Source organism: Phaethon lepturus, unplaced genomic scaffold (assembly GCF_000687285.1).
Source record: "Phaethon lepturus isolate BGI_N335 unplaced genomic scaffold, ASM68728v1 scaffold14709, whole genome shotgun sequence".
Classification (NCBI taxonomy): domain Eukaryota; kingdom Metazoa; phylum Chordata; class Aves; order Phaethontiformes; family Phaethontidae; genus Phaethon; species Phaethon lepturus.
In genome coordinates, this window is record NW_010562874.1 from 273 (window position 1) to 15,380 (window position 15,108).

Sequence of the window (15,108 nt, forward strand, 5' to 3'; positions counted from 1 at the left end):
GTACATTTACTGTCCGCAGGACAAGAACCACGGCATTCACAAGAACAGCCTCTATCCTCTGCACATGTAACCACCTACTGAATTTTACACAGCCAGGACAACTTCCCTGCACGTAAAGCGAAGTGCGTTCCCAAGTACAAGTACAGGTTCAGAGCAAACACCAAGCTATTCTTGCCAGGGACGCTGGAATTCTGCAGCCAGACAGGCTCATCCAAGACCCTACTTGATTTATTTCCAGGTAAATAACGCTGCTTGCCTAGGAGGACCCGACTCCCACGCAGGTACATACAGGCTTCCTCCAGGAGCTGCAGTATGGAATTATCACTTCATCTGCTGTCTGCGTGCGCTGCACAGATGCACTCCCGGGGAAGTGTATTAAACCTCGGCATTTGCTCGTGAAAGAAAAATCTTCCAAGAAAAAGAATGTCTCCCAACCTATGCACATGCCAATTTTTATAGATAGTCTCACTTTTACTTTTTACATTAGTAACTAGCACTAATAAAGGAACAGATTATTTTCTATTCTTTGCTGTCAGGTCCTTTAACTACCACCACTGGGATGAACCAAGACTCATTTTTCCTCTCTCCTCCCGGCACTAACCCTGACGATAGCTCATCCTGGATTATTTTTTTTCCTTCCCTGAGAGGCATCCTCATGTCGAGCAACCTCAGAAAGGGGAGAAATACAGCCATAGCCTTGAGTAAACTCTCCTATTCCATATGGTTTTCACGGCTCAAGAAAGCCACTCGGTTGAAGGAACTGGGAGGACCATGTCCTACTGCACAGCCAGGGTGCTCCCAGAGCAGTTCTACCGACCCGAGAGGGCTCCCGGCACGGCGAGGCACCCTCGAACCAGTTAAATATAGCAGCTTCTCACCTTCAGATTAGATAAGGCACCGATAACTTCTGTAGGTTTCAGTAACAGCTCACAGCAATTTGCAACCTGTTATTCAAAGGGTAACACAGTGGATAATCTGAACAGAAAGCATCTGCCTAGCAGCAAGGCAGCCTCCGTTTCTGCTTTAAAACGAGATATGACTGTTGCGATTACTTTGAATAACTTTTTTTTGTGTAAAATGGAATACCGTTCCTCTAACGAGGTTTCAAAGTTAGCTTCAAGGCAAAGATTTAAAACCCCTTTAGATTTCAGAGGTATTTTTCCTAGTCCCTTAAAAAGGGGCACTATAGAAGGTAAAGCAGCAGTGGGGAAAGAAACATCATTTCAAATGTCATAAATTAGAGCTGGTTCGCTGGAGAAAAAACCCCCACCTGTTGTCACCTTAAACACGAGGCAAGGCAGAGGGAAAACAACAGACTATAATTAAAGCGCTTCCCAAGATGGAAGGCAGCACAAGAGCAGATCGTTGTGTAACAAGGGCAGCAGAGCCTCGCGGTTAGCCAGTTCTGCAGGGAACGCGCTCGGCTCCGTCACCGTCTTCTCCCTAATAAGAGCCCCCGTGGAGATTAGATCGAAGAGATGCAAGAGCTGGGGGGGTGGAGGCAGGGGAAACAAGTCTAAACAAACTGCTCTGCTGGGTGTCATTTTGTTGGCATGGCATTTGTCTCATTCCACGTTTCACACTGCAGCAAGCAGGCTATCACGTGTTTGTGACAGCCCCCAGCCCACTGCCGACCTCGGGGTACGTCTGCCCGTCTATGCAGAAAACCCTTCCGCTGAGTGCCGCACGCTTACGCCGGGGGAGCCGTCCGGGAAACGCCAGCTCTGCAGTCAGAGGAGCGGCTGCAGCTCTGAAGGAAGGGCCAAGCCCGCTCTGCTGGTGCAGACACCGTCAGCACTGCAAACCCGGCAACAGGGAGCTCGCCTGCCCAGGGTCAGAAAAAACACCGAACCAGCAGCGTGTGCTGACTTACGTGGGGCTGTAGTAGCATCCCTGTAGCCCCTTTGATTTCACTCGGGTGTTTTCGAGATGAGCTGCGCTCACACCAGCGACAACCATGAAGACGCGCTGTCTGTTCTTGAGATTTGACCTAACGAAGACTGTGGCTACGTCTATGTGGGGGTGGCTCGTGTCCCAACCACACTCAAATGCCATCGGTAAAAACATTTTATCAGAAGAGTAAAATCTGAGCCCTTTTTCATCTCTCAAGGCCTTTTCCCACAAATGCTCTTTGGGTCTTTTATTTGAAAATTTGGCCCTGTACTCACTTCCTCCTCTGGACTGTATGCTTGCTACTGTACCAGATGAGTGCTGTCCTGGAAGGAAATACAGTTATTACAAGATTATTTACTTTGGAGACGATGACATTTTCATAGCATGAATAAAGTTTGAAGCTGGAATATGATTTTCAGGATGACTGTTTTGAGAAAACCACTCCAAATGACAAAATTTTGCAAAAAATTTTCCAGTGCATGGTAACTTGTTGTGTAGCTGCAACTTTATTCAGGTGACATTTGGTTTGATCTGGGAATCTCTTCATTCAGTCAGGGAATGAAGAGCCACAAAGCGTCATTCTCACTAAGTACAGGGACATGGTCTTCCCAAGTTCTTTATGCTTGAGTGGGCAACTGAAGAACTATCCACTGAAAATGTGACTTCTCACAGCCAGTTCAGAACTATTGCACCTCCCACCTGGAAGAGGAAAGCCATTTGTACTAAGCAAGGCAGGAGCAAGGTTAGGTTCATAAAGCTAAGAAACCCCAAGCTGCTTCACTTGCAGCCCTGACTCTCTGCATCTCCCTCAAGAATTTGTCTTACAGTGGTTTCTGCAAGTTTTTCAGGTTTCAACTCACAGAAGAAAAACATAACATCAAATGACACTATGAACAACCTCAGGCTCTTCAAGTAAGTATACATATTTTTGGCCATAAAAAAAGGCCCATGTCATGGTACTTAAGTCCCTGCAAAGTATCTTGGATTATTTCAGTTTCTTAAATATACAGACTGCAAAACACTTCACTTGAAAAGAAAAAGCTAAATAAACCTGAAAAATGTTCTTGGTAGTTTCAGGTGCTTCAGATCAGACATTCCAGTCCCTGGGACCCTCCGCAGGCTGGGAACCAGTCTGCACCAGCTCCAGCACACTCAAACCACGGCCAACAGCTGAGTGTGAACATGAACAAGGCAGGCTGGGATGAGGCACGAACAGGAGAATGAGAAAACACAGCAAGTCCGAGGCATACGCAAAGGTAACTGGCACTGATGAACTCCATAGGTGCCAGTGCCCACCGGAGCTCAGGCGCTAAGCATAAAGGATCTAGACAAAACAGACAATCCTGAGATGGAAATCCGTTTCTTAGTAAGGCTTTGAGTGCATGTGTTTTTTTAAGTGCATTTCTTAAATTAATTGTCACAAGAGTCAAGCTAGCATTCTTTAAACAGTTGTGATCCTTCATTCCAGTATAAAACACATATATGCAAACATGGCTTAAGACCCATGACCACTTAGGATATCATTTTAAAGTTTGTATTAAAAATATTTTTTATCCAAACGATAAATATTTTAAAATAAGCATTTACAAAAATAAATGGTCCATTCCCATAAGGAAGGACATATATAGCTGAAATTTGGAATACATCTTGAGGCAACACAATTATTGATGAAGCTAGTTAATAAAATCTTTGGTATGAGAGTATAGTACATTAATATTCATGCACCGTTGTCTTCCCTTGGTAGGTATACTGTACAGACAAGCGAAGAGGCAGCTTTTCCTTAACTTCTTGATATGTCTTCCAAATACAACATACAAATATTTCTAACGTGTCTTCCTATGATAATAGGAGAAAAGCCCAAGATCCTCCTGGCTCTTCCTATGACTTTCGTATCTAAAATGGCATGAAGATGGGAAGAAAAAGAGAAAGTGAACACAATTAAGTTTCATTCTAGCTAGTAAGCAGCATCAAGAAAAAAATAAAAAACAATTAAAAAAATTACTCTAGTGGAAAGCCCATTTCCTTCAGTATTGTCTACATCAACAGCCCAGACAGGATAACGATGAATCTGTTAGGATTCGTTGCTGCAAGTTCAAGTTAGGTAACGGGGCAGCTTTACACCTGAGCACGGCAACGGATGGTACAAGCCTGGAACCACATCCAGGACTGGTGGCCCTGTTACACAGCACTGAGGCATTGAGATACTGCATAGGGACAGGAAAGAGCCTCAAAAACTGGAAAAAAGAGCCTTGGAACAAAAGACTTGGAGAGCTTAGTTGTTAATTTTAGCAAAAATAAAGACAGAGAGCTGACTTGAGGCACAAGAACCTCCATAGGGAGAAAATACGAAATGTCAGCTGGCACAGAAACAAGGGGCTAAGGGACTCTGCAATCTGGTAGAGAAAGACAAGATGTTTTAACAAAAGTGATAGGCTGGAGCAGAAACCAGTTCAAACTAAGAATAAGACACACACTTCTAATGCTATGGACAATTAACTGAGATCAGGGGAAGCGATGGATTTTCTGGGTTTTTTGTATCAGTCCCCGAATGCTTTTCTGAAAATGCTTCTATTAAATGCTGATGACTGAACCCGATGAAGGGAAGTGATGGCAGCTAAGGAAACACACGTGTTAGCCTTGAAGGTCTAATGGTTTCCTTTTAGCCTTAAACCCTGACTCCATGGACAGTCCAGCTGAGGGACTCTGATCGGGGCACGAAGGGCAACACAGCCCAGCCTCCCACATCACCTGAAATGTCCATGAACTGGTGCTACTGTAGCCTACAGGTCTGCAAAAAAAATAGTAAAGAACAATGTCCAGCTGTAACTGCTGTGAGCAGGGTATGAGGGGCAGAAGGCACTAAACCAAAATGGAGTTTGGATTCTGGTCCCCATCTACCGCGTGAAGACTGGCACTTCCCACAGCGCCATGTGAAGAGTCAAGAGAAAGTGACACCTCTGAATCAGCGACTCTCTCACGCTGCATCTCTCCCACTAGCACTGACTCACTGCTTCGCTGAAGTTGATCCACGTGGATGCATCAATGCACTTTCTGCTCAGAGCTGCCGCTCTCACAGCAACGTTGGGTACGTGGAAGGTAGGACTGTGCAGACGAGCTCTGCTCTGCTGGCTGCTGTGAAGCAGGCGACTTTCAGGCGACAGGCAGAGCTAACACCCAGAGCCAGCAACAGGGCAACGGCTGCAGCTGCGCCGGCTCAGCACATCGAGCCAGTGTCCTCCAGCCCTGGCACTGGTCATGCTTCAACCAGCTCCCAAGGGATGTGCAAACCAGAAGGTTTGGGTCTGTCTCGTGACTGTTGGCAATCATGACCCATTGCTATAGCAACAGGAGCTTACATGACTACTGTCTTTAAAAAGAGCCCCTATTTGTGGCATCCTCTTGTAGGCAAACTATCCATTATTTATATCTCGGCATGTCTGAAGCGCAGTTTGTATCCTAACCTCATTAATGAATGATGACACCCTGACCAGCTCTATTAAGTAAGCCGTGTTAGACCAAGAGGCACGCTGCTCTCCTGTCCTGCGCTGAAGTAAGGCAACCAAGACAAAAAACACTGGAATAGATTACCTGAGTTACAGCAATACCAAAACAATGCAAATCCTGCAGCAACGCTAAAACAAGCGAGGAAAAACACTGGACCTAAAGAAAATGAAAAAGGAAACACATTAAAACAGGACAGAGCAGTGGAAGTTTAGCTCAGTTCATAAATCATCAATGGCTATTAAGATGCGTAATTAAGTGTATTCAAATTAAGCTAACACATTCACAATTATGTATGTTTGGTAGCTAATGTACTATGAAGCACATTTACTATACTGAAATTAATTTTTACTACAGTTGCTTTGACACCATTTGACACAGCTTGCCTCTGTTCATCTAGCTATCCCCTATGAAATTTAAGTGAAAGCTTTCTGAGATATTTTCTCACTCTAAAACTTTGTGCAAACACACCTTTAAACAATACAACAAAATACCAACCAGACTACTGGGACCTCACCACACAGCGTCACATTTTAATCCCACTGGGCCAATACACCGCCCGTGGCTAAGAGTACATCGCATGAGATTGCAGTCCCTTAGAAGCAGATTTTTAGGGTTTTGTTTTTTCCCCACAGATGTCCCACAGACTCCACTTGCATGACAAGAGCAAATATTCTTGCTGCTGTTTACAGTTCTGCTGGAAGCTGAAATGCAGGTCCACACACATCTAAAACAAATCTCTCACTGGAAACACTTCCTTCACGCACCTGCCTGGAATTACATGCAGTTTAATGCTAATGTTCAGTATTGATGCTCCATAAAACCTTTCTAATTCATACTTATCCACAGACAGAACCTCGTGAAGATTTACATTGGCTTCTTTATTACCTAATATTCTATTTCTATTTACTACTTCATTTTAAATATAGCTAAAATTAAACTGCACCTGCCAATCTAAGGACAAATGTCCTACAGACCAGGAAATGAGCAGAGCTGACCACACCGACAAGGACATTGGAGAAACAGCAAAGGAGCGAGGACTCGGCTGCTCCTTCGGACGTAATCTCCCAGCGAGGGTGCCTAGCAGCCAGACAATCTCCAGTCTGAGGCCAGCTCTTTCATCAGCGTGAGTAAAATGGAAATTATTTCGTTTTCTTATCTCCAAGCACCTTCTCTGTTCTTCCTGTACCGTTATGCTGCAGTCAGCAATAGTGATGTGAAAAATCTGAATAGCAATTTGGTTCAATATTCAAAGTAACAACAACATAGGCAAAAATATACATTGAGTTAAAGTGTGTTTCTGCCCCTTGTTTCATTTTTCTCTCAAAGAGGCATAATTCATAGAACGTGCTTTTATTATCTCATAATTGTATCCAAATTTCTGAATAAAATATCAATTAAACTTAAATGATAAAATAGTTCATTAAAAATTTTGAAAATTCTTCAGTTTTCTTTCACATCTTCAATTCCTTTTCAAAATATCTTTTAGTGAATAAAATATTTGCCTCTGTAATCTGGGCATCGAACAAAGGAAGGGGGGAAAAAAAAAAATCAACACGTTCTCCTAAGGAAAATATATTTAAGTTCACGCTTGCTCATCTTACTTTCTGTCTTTGTTTTCAAATGACTTGTACTTAAATTGAAAGCTTAAAAAAACTGACAAAATTTGAAAGTTTTCAAATTTTTCCAAAAATTATTTTTATTGAAGTTTTCCACAGAATTATTGATGGCCTTGTGCAAAATGACAGCAGCAGCAGCTGAATAGACCTTACTATTCAAGCACTGAAAAAATCATAGGAAATTAAAGAGTTTAGCTATAACAGGGCAAGTAAAAATACCATTGTAAATATTGATTAAACTCTACAGTCTCTTGAATTTCTGGCACTGGTTTCCTCAACAGCAGCTCAGTACGTTTTTCTCCATTAATTCCACTTAGCTTGTGACAGTAAAGACATCGTAAAACAAACTATTTGTTACATGAAATGCAAATTACATGATAAAATAAATTGCATCATAATCTGAAAAGCCATTCCATGCGGTGACACTTGTATGCATTTATTTACCCCTGTCATTTAGCATATATTTCTCCTTGTCAGTGTCTATCTCTGTGGAATCTGTGGTTTCTAGAAATAAAAGCAACACATGAAAAGTTAGTATTCAGCTCAAGCAAACAAACGAACATAATCAGCACATGCAAAATGTGCAAAACAACACATTTCAGAAGAACATCCAATTTTGACATAAAATATTAACCCCTGCAAAGGTAAATCACTGCTATAGTTAAATTCTGGATATATGTTGATCAAAAGACATATAGTCATTTGAGTGCAACTATAAATGGCTGCAGCAACACCTCTGACCTGGTTAAGCACTAACCACGTAAGTAACATTCACTTGTTTCCCAAGTGAGGAAAGCAGGAGATAATCCTTCCATAATGCCAGAGATTTTCATTGTAATAAATACACACTATTTATTAATATATGTGCTAATCTGAAAACACCTCTACAATTTAATGCATCAGCATTCTTTCTGTTCTTGAGTAAATCTCCGGGCATGTATCTGGCAGATGAAGCGCTTAAATAATCTGCACCAAGCAGTTTGTTCATCTAAGTTCTGGTCTCAGCTAAAGACATCTACAGCATCTTCAACAGTACTAGATGCTAACATTTGGCACCAATAATTTTTGCCTGTATCTTTCTGCAAATTCTAGTAGAAAAGGAGGCTGACCTTAACACAAGGTGCTCCACAGCAATAAAGCCGTTTCTGCTTTGGGCAGAAGGACCTGCAGCTCTTTTAGAAGTGCCTTTGCCATACAGATGGGGAGATAACATTGTCTGCAGGATGTGTGTGCAACACCAAGAACACCGCTGCCATCATAAATGGCAGAGGAGTAACTTTCCTTTAATGCATCATGAATCTGCAAAACATTTTAGCCAAACCTCTTTGTGGTCAAGAGGGTTTAAAAAAAAAAAGAGAGAGAGAAAAAAAAGTGAAAGCTCCAAATTTGGCTGTCAATAGGGAAGAATTTGAGACTGTTTGGTTTCCACTGATTTCCTTCTTCTACACGACCATCTAGAGCTAGGTGAGGTGCTTTGGAAAACCGCCCTGTACACCAAGTCAGCGAAGGGGACCTGCTGTCAGCCAACATCAGGGAGCGAACATCTGTCTCCCTGCTAAATACGTGCCTCTCGGCGGGGTGACAGGGCATGACGTTCAAGCAGAACAGAAACATCTGAAGTGCCTTGCTGCAAAGCTCGAGAGACGCTGAAGCAGAAAGGATTGCGGCACAGCCTCCATGCTCTGTATCAACGGCAGTCTCACACAGCCTGCCCGTTCTGAGGGATGTCCTCCCTACGTATTCTGAAGAAATCCTCGCGCTTCACAGGAAACCACAGTCAAAGGGCTGCACTTTCGTCAGGCTGTCGCCGTCTGAGGCTGATCTGATCCTTTATGCTTCTAGTCCACATCAGCATTGAGAGAAATAAAAGCATTCCCCGAGTCACTTGGAAGATCCTGTTTGGCTTCACGAGCACGGAAGCTGCCCCTGCCATGTGCCTTACCCACCCTCTAGTGGGAATTCCGAGACATTGCTCAACGTTTCACTTGCAATGCTATGCCTGAGGCAAAGAAATTTTGTTCTAGCACAAAGTTTAAAATTGTTTTAAAAATTAAATCTTTGAAGCGATTTCCTCCATAGAAAACATTTCCCTGTGTACAGCGGCATGTAATCTATTACAGAACTCTGCCCTGGCCGTCGTTCACCCGTGTCCTCACCAGTAATTTCTCCAGGTGTTTAAAATGCTGCTTGTTCCAGTTCAGTCTGCATTTAGAACAAAGTCCCCATGTTAGGGATTCCCTTTTACCTCACATTTACAAGTTCTAGTGTCCATTCTGTAAATGCTCTGTAGCAGAGTTACCACTGTGAGTAACATAAAAATTGTTCGTGTTAGAGGTCAGAAGGAAAATACCTTGAATATTCAAGATGTTCAAGTTCACTTAAATGAGAAATAACACCTCGTCAGATTGAAAAGGCTTTTCCTGAAGAATAAAATTGTTTGCAGTTTTAGCTTAAAGTGCTGCACAGACGTCTATCGACCATTCCATCCAGACTGCAGACATTTGGTTTAGTTACAGAACTCGTAAGAAGCAGCAAACATACTAACCCAATTATCTCGATAATTCCTTCTCAGGTCAATATAAGGAAACTGCAGACTCTCATCACGTAGTAGTATTTTAACTCAGTTATTTAAACTATTCTCATCGTTTGGAGGATGGTAACATAAGAGAGCGTACCAAGATACATCCCACAGACACCCTGTGCAAGTTCCCTTTCAGCTGGTTTGCCCAGGCATGACCACAGCACGAGGTAGCGCGAGAGTTCATCTCTGCAGTATCTGCACAACTTCCAAGGCGTGTTTTACGGGTGCAGATGAACTTGGTCACACATATGCTATTTCTAGTACCCACCTGAACTCAGACCGTCTATATGGGAGGTAGTCAGGCCTTGGCTACTGTGTGCACGTATGTTAAGATACATTTTCAATAATGGCTTGTAGAAAGTGTTATTGAACATTAACAGAGCTTAAACTCCTAAACCATCTACACGCTCTTGGAATTTTATTCTTAGTGACTCAACTAAGACTTCTTAAGTCACTCTTAATTAATAAAGGCTGTCTACTGCCTTTTGGTCAGCCTGGCAGAAAAACCTGTTGCTCTCAAGCTATACCTGGGTAAAATCAATAGATCTAAGACTATTTGATTTAAGAGCCTGTTCCCCCAAAGAGCAGGACTTCTACAAGGTGAATATCAGATCAAAAGCACTGCCTTAAAGCTGCTGCGAGGCTGAATTGGTTTGGAATCACACTCATCAGATTCTGAGGCAGGGATGGGCCCAGACTTTCCCAGTTCAAGAGGGTTCAGGTACGGATGTGGAGACATGGGGTAACTTTGCAGGTTCCCTGTGCAGGCAGGAAAATGGTGCAGTCTTCCACCTGTATGTATTTGTGCTGGGTAGGTACAAACCTTTTCCTTCAAAATGAAAGGTGAAATGAAGCTACACAATGCAGTAGCTTCACAGGCAATTAGAATTTTACATGCCATTTTCACTCCAGAAATAAAAGAAGTCTAACTGTTGGGTTTTTTTAAAAACCTACGGACTTTTGGTATAACGGTTTCAATTTCACTGGAGTTTGACCCACATGTCTAACATTTCCCCTGGCACCTAACTGTGGAGTTTCTTACAACTAGAAATCAACTGACTGGTGAAGCATTAGTGCTGTTAGATACTTTATAAGGATTTCTTAAACTGCAGTCCCTTTGCAGCTTCATTAACTTAAATGTGGGAGCCTTCTCTCAAGCTCCTTAAGTCATTTCAGCATGTGGGATGCCTCAATATATTTCCCACCTTTTCTCCAGTTCAGGGCGGGGGACGGGGGGAAGAAACACCAACACACAGAAAGTATTATCCCAGGTTGGCAAGTCAGGCTTGATACTTCTCCTGTAAGAAATGAGCTCCTTTGCAGTACAGAATCAAATATCTTTGAGCTTCAGTCCTTCTGAAGTGCATACATGTATATTTGGGGGGCAGCTTTACGGACATCCGTCAGGCCTGTCAGCTGCACAAAACAAGTCCTAAGTGATTAATATCACAGTCCATCATTGCAAAGGCCTAAGCATGTTTGCTTCATGTTAAACTTGACACAACTAGGAGATTTACGGATTGAGGGGAAGACAAGCTTCTGGGCCACCAGAGTTTTAAGCTTAACAAATTTAAGGTAGCACATAAGAACATTACAAACAAGTCAGAGTAAACACAAAGGAAATAAACAAGCTATTAAAAAGCAATGGTTATGAAAAGAGAAATTGTACTTCATACAAATTACATTGCTGTCTTACACATTGTACTTAAACTGTTTTAAAGACATATTTCATATTTCAAAACAACAAAAGAGTTTTGGACTGCCCACACTAGTCAACAAATAACAAGAACTATGCAGTCAAATCCCCTTATGGCTTTTGGAAAAATTCCAGTCAGCAGAATTAAGGTGTACCCCAAAACTTATTTAAATAACCTAAACAGGTTATTTAAAAACCTGTTTAGGTTATTTAAATAACCTAAACCTCATCTGAAATGAGGTTTTGTAATACACTAATGAGGAAATACACAACTCAATCAACTTACAAATCAACTTACTCAAGATTTTCCTGCTTGGCAGGTCATTATACAGCTGTTCAGCATTGATCTGTAAAGCCCTGTAGAACTCTTGACAGTGTCTGTCTCCTTTCTTTTGAAGGTGCTTTATCAGATCTGAAAGTCTGGTATGGAGTGATGCCCTCGGATTCCTGAACTGTAAGAGAGAAGCACTTGTCAGAAGAAAGCTTACAGCAGCTGGAGATCAATTTTACATGACTTTACAGTATGCCAGGGAGCAAAGGTATGGAACTTGTTTTACATTTGCTAAAAGAATGGGCCCAAAAAAATGAGGGGAACCTAAAAAGGATATACATGCGTTGCATAACAGTCTTCAAGACACTGAGCTCCATCTGGTCAGCATTGCTTGATTGCCTCTGCCCTCCCTTGTTCTTCTTCTGTCCTGATAAAGTGACAGCTACTCTGCATTTGATGTCTTCTCTTCATTCAAACTAACACTTGCTATTCTACAATTTGATTCTGACAGCTGTTCACAGAAAGTATCAACAAATCTTATAATAAAGTTTTATGTTTTCAAATTTTCCCTTAGTTACCTAGTAATTGCAATCACCTTGCCGGGTGATCCCGAAAAGGTACTTTATACTGTTTATATTAGTCCCAATATCAGAGTGTTCATCACCCCAAGATTACATGTTTCATTGTTTCCAGCACAATTAACTGCTGCGCACCCAGGGCAACACGTACAAATTCTCATTACTCAGGCAACATGGCAAGCAGCTGCAGAAGAAAGTACTTTTTTTTCTGTAGTCCAAAACGTGAAGAATACTAGGAGACCTTACAAAGACAATGCAAACGCGTACCTAGTCTTACACAAATCAAACTGACTTCAGTTTATCTGGAAAACGACCAAAGCCATTCTCAGCAAAGCACTGTATTTCAGACCAGTACAGCAGACAACCTTTGTAGTACACTTAGGATCGATTCCTGCTCTAGGGGGAACAGCAATGCCATGTACCTTATACAACACTCCTTACTCTGTGAAAATTCCCACAAGGTCTATGGGATGTAGCCGAGATTCTAAGCTTCCTGAAAATAGAGTATACAGAAACTTGCCTGGACCTATGTGAAAGCAGTTCATTTCTGTCGGCTAAGTGCAGAAGTCACAAATTACATTTCTCAGATTCTTTATGCATTTATTTTGAAGCTCTTGAGGGAATGAAATGATCTTTAGTTGTGCATGTCACACTGTTTATCATAACTGAGAGGCTACACCAGCTCAGCTGATGATCTAGCACTGCTCTACACCACCAAAACACTATTTGTCCCCATGGAGTTTGATTATGACAGAATTAGACCTATTTTTCCTAATGTTAAAATACTGACATGCCAAAACCCTAAGCCTTGTGCAGACAATGAAGTCAGCAGAGGGCAAGTACAAACTGTTACATGCAGGATCTGGGAAGCTTTTAACTGACTCCAACTTTCATTCCAAACAAGTTTAAAAGATCTTCCTCCCTAAAAAGAGCTATCCATTTTTGAAAGCTTCATGCCAGGGAGGGCAGCCTTCCTCCATACACAGCAGCACCACTGGAAGATGTTACTAATTCCATCTACTTCCCACAGCTCTCACACTTATCGGTGGGACTAATGCCTCCCTTCTCTACCAATACCCACAGTTATTAATCACATTAATAGGCAACTAAAACTGATCAAACTAATGTAGATGATTTTGTGGACACAGCTGGATGCAGCACAGATCATCTGACATGACGCTCCACACCAACTCATGTGAGAAGGCAGGCACGCACGACATTTGGTCACACGATGGATGCAGTCCTGCCCACAGAGTGGTTATAAGATAGTGTGCTTCTGCACGCACGGCATCGGATGTCGTGACGGGGACCGTGGCTGCTGAAGAGAGTGCCCTCTCTCATAACCACTTGGCACAGGGAACAGGCCAGCCCTCTGACTTCTCTGATATGAGATCCCAGATACAACTGGTCAGCAAGTAAGAGGTGAGGAAGGCCAGCTGCATGTGGCACCAAGAGTCAAGTCGGGAAGAGGGCATCTGAGCTACTGACCCGCAAAAACAATGCAACATTCAGAGATATAGCAAAATTCATCAAATTACCTTTTCTGCTTCTGCATTGGTAAGAATTTGGGGGTAGACTCTGTTAAGCTGAAGAATAATTTTATCAACCACTTGCTCATTCAGTCGGCTATTGCTTGTAAGAAAATACATGTCGTGTTGCAGCCGATGACAATATGACTGATCTAGAGAAAAAAATGATACAAAGAACAAACCAGAACAGTTAATTAGCAAGACATTTTAAAATTCTGTAAATTTCATTTTCCTAACAGTGGTTATTTAACTAAAATAAAATAAAAATAAAAACTATTTAGCTAAAATAAAATTACCACCATCACATAATTTTAGACAGCTGAACTATCTATTAGGGAAACACAACATAGCCATGTGCTTTCAAAGACCCATCCACTTAAAATTACACAAATGTGAACTCCTGGCTGGTTACTCATGCTGCCTCTCTCCTTCCAAAGGGAGAAGGTTCTACATTATTTAGATGTCAAGCACTGATGGATATCTAAACAAACAATCCTAAAATTGTTAAATCACTGAAGATAAATTTTCTATCATTTATGAAGTCAGATTATGGAGTTTAAAACTGATGTGTTTTACAAATTTTTTGATGTAAATACATATTTCAGAGAGAGAGGTTCTCTCTGATGTAGAATGGTAAGAGGCCATAAATTTGGCTTCAAATGATGTACATTACTGACACCGGTATACAGCATAGGGCTGGCCTTTGCCTGCTGCTTAGCACCTGACAACTGCAAGTGCAGCGAGGGGTGGGGTGGGACGGGACGCAGAGAAGCTCGCACAGCCAAAGCCGCGGGCTGACTGAGCTGGGGTGATTTGTCCCTAACATCACCCAACCCTCCAGGAGTTTATTGCTGCCTTTGGTCTAATGGGAGACTTCAGCAACATGCCCTGTGGAAACTGCTCATACTGAAACGTAACTGGAACATCAGAAACAGCATCTCTGCCAAAGAGCCATGAAGTTTTTTAGGGAAGGGTTTCTGCCTTCCCTTCATGTGAGAGCGGGGAGAAAGAACATTCAAAAAGCAGTACATTTTTACCACGGAAGTACACTCAAATAAGCATACAAATAAAACACATCTTTTTCTATTAACCCAAACCTCTGCAAATACACAAATCCAGACTTGCTGTTGTTTTAAGTACAATTTCCAATTTGACAGCAATGCATTTTGCAGGAGCATAGCTTTCCCTATAGCTGCTTGTCTATAGTCCGTAGATTAAGATCCAGGCACAGACTCGTTCCACGGGTTACTGTGCCCTTATCAGATTTAGAAAGGGAATGTCTATGACCGTGTCTGAAATAAGTGTTAAAATGTCAGTACAGCACTTTATAACCAAGCAGCATAGAAAACAAAACCAAAACACACTCACCCCCACCACACTCCCAGCACATTCCCCATTTAAAGCAAATGCATAGGTTTTACAGTATTTTGGCTACCAAAA

At 42.1% G+C, this 15,108-nt stretch overlaps 1 protein-coding gene across 2 annotated transcripts; it reads right to left on the reverse strand.

Moving 5' to 3' along the window:
- Positions 1 to 3,287: 3,287 nt before the first annotated feature.
- LOC104626485 (chromosome unknown open reading frame, human C9orf89) lies at positions 3,288 to 13,815 on the reverse strand. 2 transcript variants are annotated; one of them, XM_010294423.1, is made up of 5 exons: positions 13,678 to 13,815; positions 11,589 to 11,742; positions 7,458 to 7,517; positions 5,482 to 5,553; positions 3,288 to 3,786 (listed from the first exon to the last, which is right to left on the reverse strand). In XM_010294423.1, the coding sequence occupies exons 1-5, from the start codon at positions 13,786 to 13,788 to the stop codon at positions 3,674 to 3,676; spliced, it is 510 nt and encodes a 169-aa protein (XP_010292725.1). In that variant the 5' UTR covers positions 13,789 to 13,815; the 3' UTR covers positions 3,288 to 3,673. The 2 variants fall into 2 exon arrangements, with proteins under 2 accessions (XP_010292725.1, XP_010292726.1); XM_010294424.1 differs by lacking the exon at positions 7,458 to 7,517 and having other exon boundaries at positions 3,443 to 3,786.
- Between the last annotated feature and the right edge of the window lie 1,293 nt (positions 13,816 to 15,108).